The 11,093-nt window shown below is 39.6% G+C and overlaps 1 protein-coding gene across 4 annotated transcripts in view; it reads right to left on the minus strand.

Moving 5' to 3' along the window:
* Positions 1-10,601, minus strand: part of klhl32 (kelch like family member 32) — a 136,868-nt gene extending 126,267 nt beyond the window's left edge. For 3 of the 4 annotated variants that reach the window (XM_012963034.3, XM_031901722.1, XM_012963031.3), the window contains exon 1: positions 10,228-10,601. In XM_012963034.3, the coding sequence (XP_012818488.1) occupies positions 10,228-10,239 (12 nt within the window). In that variant the 5' untranslated portion in view covers positions 10,240-10,601. 4 annotated transcript variants of the gene reach the window in all.
* Between the last annotated feature and the right edge of the window lie 492 nt (positions 10,602-11,093).

Genomic DNA, 11,093 nt, shown 5'->3' on the forward strand with positions numbered 1-11,093 from the left:
GCTCATACCAAAACTTGCGTCTAACGTGTTCATTCTGATGCTTATTTATGGACTACCTACACTAACAGATCAATTTGTGCAGCGCAGTGTGGCCAGTTACATGCAAGCGCATGTGCTGAACTAGGTCACTGCTCAGCTTTGAAATGATCATATTAACAACTGATCTACAAAATTGATCATTTGATCTGCAACATTGACACTAACATTCAATCTGCAAAATTGCCCACAGCAATCATTCAATTTGTTGAAATCGGTACATTAAACTACATGTAAAATCTGAGAGTGCAGCTGGCATAGCACTGGTATTAAAGGAGAAGTAAAGATTTAATCACTGGGGGGCGCCAAATGTTAGGCACTCCCCAGTGTTAGTTTTAGATTGTTGCATTTAACGTGTCTATAAAACTTACATGGATATAGAACTAGAATAATCAGAATGCAATATATTGACACTTCGGGCAGAAGTGGAAGCTACTGGCAAATATGGAAGGCAAGGAGACAAACTGATCCTCATCAGGAGTCTTTATTTATTAATAAACTAATCAAAAGGAATCTGCACGGGACACAATGGAGGTATATTTGTCAAAGTGTGAAAAAGAGTTTACCCACAGCTTTTTAAACTCTTGAAACACATATATATATTATATATTTTATTCTATTAAAAAAAGATGGCCTTAGCTAGGGGTTGATGATAAGAAAAGTCAGCATATTTTTCACCCACCAGAACCAGATAAAACAGCACATATTCATTACCAATACAGAAGAAACAACAATAAAAGCCTACATAAACCCTTTGTACTAACATTACTGACCCTTTAAACCAAGATATACTGCGGAGAATATTGGCAGTTAGTTTATTGTTACACACATTTTTAATGTCACAATGTAAAACATTTATAAATCTCATAAATAAATATATAAACAAGTTAAAAAGCACAAGGAGTAAAATAGAGAAAATGCTAAAAGGTAACGGATAGGAATGTCTGTATCGCTAATATTCCCCATCTAGCCAGGACCCATATTAGTAGTTATAGTCCATATACTCACACAAAGTATTGTGTCTATTGACCCAAGGCCCTGGGGCAAAATTTGTACCTGTACTGTGACCGCCAACTGCACCCCCCATTGCACTCCCAGCCCCACAGTAGTTATGACCACTGCTGGCTCAACTTACTAAAGCACAGGGAAAAATATGGTATATTAATGAAGCTAAACTTAAAATTAACTTGGCATTAGTTGACGCCTAGCTGCAAACTGGTAATAAAAGTGTCAGCACACAACGTTATACAGCTTTTCTTCTCAAAGTACGCCTCTTTTGATGAGTGTTTAAACACTGTTTCTCTGCATATTACAGACACAATCTATAGATCAAATGAGATACTGCTGCTTTGCAAATGAGGATTTTACATACCACCTTTGAAAAAAATATGCCCCTATTCAATGTGAACTGATATATATTTAAGCAGGCTATGTGATATTACGAGAGGACCAAGCCAGCAGAAGGCTGATACATATTTTATAAATGTTCTATTTTGACTTTGAACTGTGAAATGTAAGGTCAGAGCTCAATGGTATGTACACCCTTTTACTATTCTTATCCACTCCTCTGAATTAGAAGCACTGCTAGTAGAAGCTGACTACACATCAAACAAAACTATGTTATGGTAACAAAAGCACCAACTGTGCCTGATAAAGCCCCATGTTGATTATGCAGCTTTAGGGCAATGGCGCACTTAGCATTATGTCACCCATGGGAAAATTCCTCTCCTTCAGCTGAAAAAGTGTCTGAAAATACCTTCCAATGCAGAAGTATAGCAACATGTAAAGGTTGAATATGAGCTGCATGTAACTTTTCCCTTAAAGGAACAGTAACACCAAAAAATTCAAGTGTATAAAAGAAATTCCAATATAATGTACTGCTCTGCACTGGTACAACTGGTGTGTTTGCCTCACACTATGGGTTATATAAAGAATGCAGCTGTGTAGCCATGGGGGCAGCCATTCAAAGGAAAAAAGGCACAGGCACTTAGCAGATAACAGATAAAACACTATTGTATTCTACAGAGCTTATCAGTTATCTGCTATGTAGCCTGTGCCTTTTCTCCTTTTTTCCAGCTTAAATGGCTCCCCCCATGGCTACACAGCAGCTTACTATATATAAACTATAGTAGAGTTACTGCAGCAAACGCACAACTTTTACCAGTGCAGGGCAACAGTACATTATATTTCATTTACTTTAAATCTCTTAAATTTTTTGGTGTTACTGTTCCTTTAAAAACCTAAACCCTACCCTATTCCCAGGCACTCCTCCACTGCCCCCCTTCCAAGCTCCCTCCCCGCAAGAGCTATTCTATTCAGAAGTCTCCTTGTGTGCTAACAGAGCCACTCTAAAAGAAGAGGATTGGAAGACAGGGAAGATGACCCCCTTGAACTCCACTGAGCAGCTCTGCAAATTGATGGCAGGTCAGGACCCGGGAGTGGGGGGGCATAGGGGGGGTTGGGTCATTTATAAAGTTCCCGTAACGCATATTTTTGCAAATGGTTGTTTGTCCATGTTTTCCCCTAAACCAGGGATCCTCAAAGTACGGCCCGCAGGCCTGATCTGGCACTTCAAGGTAATTTACCCGGCACCAGCTGTGTTCTCAATTCGGCAGCGAGGAGCTGAGAGAGGGAGATCGGAGCGCGGAGCGGGAGGACACAGCAGAAATCTGGTAGAGGAGACAGAGCGGGGAGATGCAGTGGAGGAGCAGGGAGAGCACAAGAGCAGGCCGTAGTTTGAACCCACAGCAGGGAGCAGGCAGCGAGAGTGGGCCGTAGTTTGAGGATGGGGGGTGTAGTTTGAGGACTATAGTCCGGCCCTCCAACAGACCATGAACTGGCCCCCTGTTTAAAAAGTTTAAAGCTGCTGTCTTCCCTTTCTTTTTTTTTGCAAATTGCAGTGACATGCGATTTGCATGAGCATGCCCTCTGTGTACATTTATTATGCGTTAATATATCACTGATTTTCTCTTTTGCAATTTGCTAAATAATTTTAGCAAATATTTTTTCTGCCACTAAAGTTGTGGTGTAATTTGCGAATAAGCCATATTTAAAAAGCTTTAAGGACATTGGCACTGCAAATAAAAATTTAGAAATTATATTTGCACATTAAATGCCCCAGTCTTGTCATGTTTTATGAATCTAAAAGGCAGACAGGGCAAATATATTCACTATGCGAATAATTCTGCACTTCACAAATTTTATTTAAATTATTTAAACATCCATCCCTGTAATAAATATGTGAGCTGTCAATCATATACTGCTTACCGCACCTCTATGCCTCAGGTGGAGGTGGGACAGGCAGTTCCTTTTAATTTCCATTCAGCACTTCCTAGATGTCACTGTATTCCTCACACTCCCCCTACCTCTCCGTGGCTTACAATTGTGCAGCCAGTGCATGGGCATGATGACCCCCATTCTGGTGCATACACAAGATTATGGGATGACACAAATCTTAGCCCACAAAATAGTGGCTCCCTGCTTGCTGTGACCGTGGATCCCCAAGGAAGGAAACAAGATTTAAATAATTTATATTGTGTATAGTACAGTTTTGTTTACATGATAGAGAGGCATTTGAAATTATTTGTTAGACTGACTTTAAGTCTGTTAAAAAGCATTTAAACATTAACAGGATTTTTTTGCTACCAATATGAATCCATACAGATACAGTTACCATCAAGTACAAGGTACTGTTTTGTTATCACAGAGAAAAAGAAAAGAAATACAATTACTTGCTAAAAATTTACTCTTAGGGGCACATTCATGAAAACGCGAGTTCGAATCCGGAATCGGATAAATTCGGATTGGATACGATAATTTCTGAAGATCCCAAATATCACGAATATGCCTACGAAAAAATCGTATTAGTCACGATAATATCGTATCGGCGATCCGAAAGTCACGAAATTTTCGTATCCGAACGATCGTAAAATGCAGGAAAACCTTTCCGACTTTGATCCTTCTGTGCATGATTTTGGAAGCCTCCCATCGGACTCAATGGCACTGTGCAGTTTCAACCTGGCCCAAGGAAAGTCACGATACCAAAGCTTGAATGAATCTGAAACTTTCGTACTTGGCGCGACAATACGATTTTGTCTCACAAATTTTGTAGCAAAGTACGAAAAAGTCGCGAAAAATACAAAAAAAAATACGAAAAAGTCACGCAGGTACGAAGAAGAAAATATGCAGATCGAACGCTCGGAGCGTTCGTGGATTAGTAAATGTGCCCCTTACATATGTGGGGCTTTCCATAATGCAAAGCTTTCTGGATAGCAGGTTTCCAGATACATACCTTATAAAAAGTGCTTAGTGATGTTGAAAATTATAAATGGTGCTTAGAGAACTAACAGAAACTTATGTGGTATAATACATAAGACGTCACCTAGGAGTTCAATCACCATGCCTTTTTTTTTTATAGGCATGGAAAACTTTAGTGACTTTTAATATACTTCTAATATATGTACCGTATATACTCGAGTATAAGCCGATCCGAGTATAAGCCGAGGTACCTAATTTTGCCTAAGAAAACTGGAAAAACTTATTGACTCGAGTATAAGCCTAGGGGAAATGCAGCCTCTACTGCTAAGTTTCAATAATCAAATTATTTAATAAAAGGATACTCATAAGTGCTTACATGACTACCATATTAATAAACAAGGTATGGGCTAGAAAATGAGGCGCTTTAGATTAGACAAATGTAATAACACAAGAGATTTTCCATCTGGGGAGTAGGAGGCACAAGAACAACTGATTCTATGGAGACCATAAGGGGTTATTTACAAATGCAGTCGCATGTGCAGTCACACTAAAATGGACACAAATATTGGGTGTATATTAAAGTTACTTGAATATATACTCCTTGCACTTCTCTTAAGTGCCATTGCATCCATCCTGCCTCTTCTGATGAGTTGTGCCCAAGCATGTCTATTTACACCGGTGAACCCCCAAGTTACCATCACCCTAAATGGTAACTCTAGGGCTGCCACTGCAAGTTGTGTCAAAAAGCAGTCTTGCACCAATAGAATTAACTCCCTTTTAGAGATGTGCATTGGAAGTAATGGAAGCCCAACTGTAAGTATGTTAGCCATAACACACACCTCTCTCTTCACTCCTTAAAATTGTGCTTTTCACACTGAACTGCATTTGTAAATGACGTTTTAAATTACCTTTTATTTCTATAAAGAGGAGGCAAAGGTCTTTCTGTCACATCATCCTTATTACTAGAGCTCTTCCACTTCCATCTCCCTGACACGCTGGACTCCATCTGCGCCGAAAGTTTGAGCGGCGCGTAACCATGGAAACCGTACGTTCTATGCATACGGTCTATGCAATCAGTGTTACACTGCTGAAAGCAGGCGCGCGTCCTCCACAGCGGCAAACGACGAGCGAGCGAGCGCACGTCAAGGAGCGCAGAACGTAAACTACCGTATATACCCGAGTATAAGTCGAGGGTGCCTTTTTCAGCACATTATTGGTACTGAAAATCTCGGCTTATACTCGAGTATATACGGTATATGGAAAAATATAATAAAAGTCCCAGAAAAAAGGATTTACAAAAATCCAAGTCCGTTATAATACTGATTTTATACTATACATAAAACATTTTTTAATAAAAATGTTGTACTGTACAGTGGGGCAAAATATGAAACGCACAAACTTTCAACTAGTGGATCAGTCATAAAAGAAATTAAAACATTTGTAAAGCAGAATTTAATTTGTGTGAAGTAAATATTGTATAGACAAAGAAAAATGATTTGCACTGCTCATATATTTCCATTTACAACTTTTATTACATTACATAAGAAGAGTATTTTGCAATGGGATGATAGTATCTTTTTGCTAAAAGTGATATACTATGACTTCTGTATCCATGGCAATAAAATAAGGCATTTCATTCAGTCATGCCATAGCAGTAGGGCACAGAATTTTCATAATTTTTATTAAAAAATAGTTCTTTGCATTTTGGCCAATGTTTCTTGAGAATGCTCTTGTTGAGGATAGTTTAGAACAGTGCTGTCCAACCTCTGTGGTACCAAGGGCCTGCCCTTATAATGGAAGACAGGTTTGGCCACGCCCCTTGTTTAAACCACACCCATGTTATCACAAGAGCTTTTAAGACCATACCCACACTAATGGTGGTATCGCAGGAAAAACCCAAATGGCTGTTGCTCACTGTAGGGGTATTACTCATTATGTAAAAGAATTATAGTACAGGTATGGGATCCCTTATCTGGAAACCTTTTATCCAGAAATTTCCGAATTACGGAAAGGCCATCTCTCATAGGCTCCATTATAAGCAAATAATTCTAATTTTTACAAATTATTTCCTTTTTCCCAGTAATAATAAAACAGTACCTTGTACTTGATCTAAACTAAGATATAATTAATGCTTATTGGAGGCAAAACAAGCCTATTGGGTTTATTCAATATTTAAATGATTTTTAGCAGACTTAAGTTATGGAGGTCCAAATTACAGAAAGATCCCTTATCTGAAAAACCACAGGTCCCATACCTGTATATTATATTAAGGCACACCCTTAAATCCATATGCCTCTTCCTCCCCTCTGGATAGCACAGCAACCCCCAGCACATAATTGCACATCTTAGGGACCATATAATGACTATTTCCAAATGCTAATAAACTCCCAGAACAAACCCCTGATAGGTTCACCTCCCACAGGCAGCATATGGCAGGCAGAGTATGGCACACAGAGGCAGCATAGGGTAGGCAGAGTATGGCACACACAGGCAGCATAGGGCAGGGAGAATGCAAAAGGTGTGAACAGTGCAGGTTTAAACAATACAGGGAATTACAGCCTGAATCTGAGGTATAAACTATGTAGTGAGACAGTTAATCTCAGTACAGATACCAATTAAAGTTTACACAAAGGCAAGTGGTCACAGCAGCCAGACAGGTGGGACGCCACACAAAGGAGGGCCGAGGGCCAGATGCGACCCGCGGATCGTCAATTGGACAGCAATGGTTTAGAATAATACTATTAGCATGCCAAGCATGTTGCCCAGTCTCAAAACCAGGTTCACAGGTTAATAAACACATGCTGCTAAATACCCACATATTTCTTCAGCAACTTTTGGTAGATGTTTTAGGAACACCAACATGATGATGTCTATTGGGCCTTTAGGCACAAGACAATAAAATAATAAATATGTTGTACTGTTTTATGTTACTGTACAGTATGTTGCAATAATGCCACTGGTTCCTAAGAGCAAATGTCCATGCCTGACCACAGTAAAATGCTGATTTTACTACAAATAAAGAACTTCTAGTTACTCATAGAAGTTTGCTACATTAGTGAACATCTTTGTAATTCACCAGAACTAGACAACAAAACAATTTGTTTAATTTCAATTAACTGTCATAATCATTGCTCATATAAACTGCTATGAATGCCAAGTCACAGCATAAATCATATATTCACAATTATTTTTATCATCCTTTTTTATTACCTGTGGATATAAACAACTTCAGAAAGTCAAGATGTGTTCTGAAAAAGCACTTTCTGACTGCTGGTTTATGCTGCAGAAAGAGCATAACGTCTTACTTCTAATGAACAATATCTAGCAACCTGTACAGCAAATAAAATGCTAATTTTAAAAAATGCCCTTGCATTTACATGCTTCTTCACTTTGCACTCTCTGTTCAATTCCCTAATATGCCAAAATGTGCAAACAGACTTGTCCGTCCCATCAATATATACCCTAATGTGTGTATCTTCCAAAAAGAACAGATTCTAAAATGTACTTTTAAAAAATCCATAGGTACATGTCCTCAGTAACATTTTTCACAGCCCACTTCAAGTTCCAGAGCTCTTAATTTAAGCAAGAGAATTATTATCTATAGCATCCTGGTGCACAGAATTTGTTCCTGGTTATTGTCTACCTGTGCTCATTGGACGAGTCTAGTGCTATAAAAAGATTTATAGCTGGAATCTAAAAAGTAAGATTGTGCCTTCCTGTTTCAAATTGTGATGCCTGGAGTTTTTCATGTCTGTTTTTGGCCGATTCCCAGGTTCCGTGCTGTAAATTTAAAGTTAATACTAAATTTAGACTGTGGCTTGTCTTAATGATAACAGCCACATAGTTACAGAGGGAACCTTTAAGGATAACACTCAATGTGTCTGTCATCACTTGCATGGCTTCACAACATAATTTATATACTGCAGAATGAGCAAAACTCATTTTGTTCATTTTTTATCTTCTCGAACTTTTGGCAGTTTAAAGGAGAAGGAAAGGCTAAGTCACTTGGGGGTGCCTAACATTTTGGCACCCCCAAGTGACTTAGCCTTTCCTTCTCCTTTAATATGCCTTTACATAATGAATAATATCAAAAAGTGTATAATAATAACATTACCATAACTTGTAAATAACCATATAAAAGTCACAAATAACCAGTAACATAATTTTTATAAATAGTGTTACATAAAAAGTATGTATTATAAAAAAAATAATCTTGTTATATATATGGGGATATTTGAGGTCAACTTGGAATTCAATGACCTGGATAAAAGCACTGAGCCGGCAATCTCATTCCTTAATATAGCCATGCAACTGCTCAAGTGACTTCTAAAATGTTTTATATTGTACAGAAGGGGCACTGTATAGTAGGAGGTACATTAATACTGATATCAGAAAAGGGCCATTATAACATGAGGCCTTTACACTACTTGGTTGCAAAAACATTAATAGGATAATTGCGACTTCTATATAAATTATGATGGTGTAATATTCACTTAATTCCTCAATAACATCAATATATCGCCATTACCATACTCATCTGTGCCAGTACTAGTCAAATTTAAGTCTCTATCCTCACTGTAACTTTTGAATTTTACTGTTGCCCTCTAGTAGTGAAGAACTCATGATGCATTATGGGACCTTTAGCCTTTTTGAAGGTACCAAAGATGACTTTAACTAATAGCTTTTATAGCCAGCAACCATAACTACCAGTAGCTTATTCACTGTGTTAATCAAGTGAACAATGATCTCAGAATGCATTATGGGTAGTTTATTATCATGAAAAATCTCCTGAAACTGTTGCAATATACATATTCTAGCTTCCCCTGGTTTCCCCAGTGGAGTAAAGACCTTATAGTGCATTGTGGAAATAATAGCCATTTTGCATGGGTTGCATGGGCATTATTGCTAAGCAATGCTATTTTCAGGGATGCAAAGGCAACAGCATAAACTGACAGTGGGAGAGTAATGGATTATAATACATAAGAGGTGGCTTTGTGTATTGTATTTTAAAATACTGAAAATTTAACTTGGAGTTTTGAGTTCTGGGCCCTGTATATCTTCTGCCTTTATATACACTGTGAATGCCTTCTTATCAGTTAAAGCAGGGGTATACATTATCCACAGCATAATGCTCAGTAAATAATATTGGTTTAAACTTATAACACTGATATCATCAGTTTAACATTACTGCAGTGTAATTTAACCTGCATTACAATTTAAAATGTAATCAAAAGTCACCTTGGTGTTTGAGACCTGTACTCAGGGCATGAAAAATGATTTGTTGGTGTGTGCCACCTGTACTTTTACATACACTTACAGCTACTGCATTGTGACTCCCAACAGCTTTATAAAAGCAAGTATGGAATATTTTATAGAACTGGCTGTAAATAAGCACCGTGTTTATTAACCTGTAGGGAAAAATCATATTCTGACAGAAACAATCCAGTTAATGGTTGTTAATGTTAATTAAGAACCTGCTGCTCCAGGTGAAAAGAACTCTGGGTAGCCTGTTTACGCAACCAGGAAACTCACAAAGCTATGCCAGCGCTAATACACTATACAGCAATGCAGCAGCTGCTAATACGCTAGCACTTGACTAGCACATACATGCACAGCAAGAGCCACCGAGCGGCACAGCGAATACAACAGCAGTCAGGGCTACTCCTGCTCTATGAGGTGCAAGAGCAGGCACTGCCAGAAACCTCTCCATTAATTCTCTGTTCTCCTCCTAGCAACCCCCTGGCTGGCAACATGTATGAGTCGTATTTGCTACATCCCCAGGAACCTCAGCGAGTGGCCGCGCTACTGGAGGGACCCAAGAGCACAGCACAGCCCCATCCCTGCCCTCCCTGAGAAGTGTGTAGCGCCAAAGCAATGCAACGCACAGCGTGCAGGGACAGAGCGTTACCTGCTAATAGCAACACAATGGCTCACCTCTGTTAGCATCAGATGAAAGAGACCGAGCAAACAGTCATGCAGCTTTCTGGGGCTGAGGCCGCGTTTGTCTCTGCCTCCCGAGATGAAAGGTGCAGCTGCTACAGCTCCTGTCGGTGGGGAAGTGCTGCCCTGTGCGTAGGGACACAGACATGTATGCGGTGCAGCAGCAGCAGAGCGCTCTGGCTACTGGACAGATTCAGGCTTCTTACTGCTCATACACTGCGTGTATGTGTGTGGGGATTGTATTGTCTGGGAACGAGCTGGCTCCTCCCCCTTCTGCTGCTCTGCTGTGGAGATAGTGCTGGTGCCAACTTCTGGCCCCTGGTATGTCCCATGAGCTTCCTTTAGCCGCAGACTGTCTTCTGGGGGTCTCTTACCTGGGAATTGCTTGAGCTCCTATTATACTCAACTTGAGACAGTGGCCTGTCGCTGTACAATAACTTGCATCAAGTTACAAAATCAATTGGAAGTTACAGAATCATTTTTTTCACATGGCTGAATAGATATGGTGCCTGATGCCATCAACATCTGATTTTCTAATTTAAAGAAAGACAAATCATGTGAAAATTAAAGGAGAAGGAAAGGCTAAGTTACTTGGGGGTGCCAAAATGTTAGGCACCCCGAGTGATTTTAATTGCTTACCTTTTACCCGGGGCTGGTGCCCCTGTTAGGAGAAAACCTCACCAGCCCGGGGTACCTGGAGCGAGTGCTTCCTCCTTCCGTGTTCGCTCTGTCTGCGAAATCCCTGGGCTGGCGCATGTGCAGTAGAGTGAAAAACCGACTTTTTTGTTAAAGTTCGGCTTTTCACTCTACTGTGCAAGTGCAAGCGCGAACAAGGAAGAGGAAATGCTTGCTGCAGGTAC

The sequence above is a fragment of the Xenopus tropicalis genome, chromosome 5 (genome assembly GCF_000004195.4).
Source record: "Xenopus tropicalis strain Nigerian chromosome 5, UCB_Xtro_10.0, whole genome shotgun sequence".
Taxonomy (NCBI): Eukaryota; Metazoa; Chordata; class Amphibia; order Anura; family Pipidae; genus Xenopus; species Xenopus tropicalis.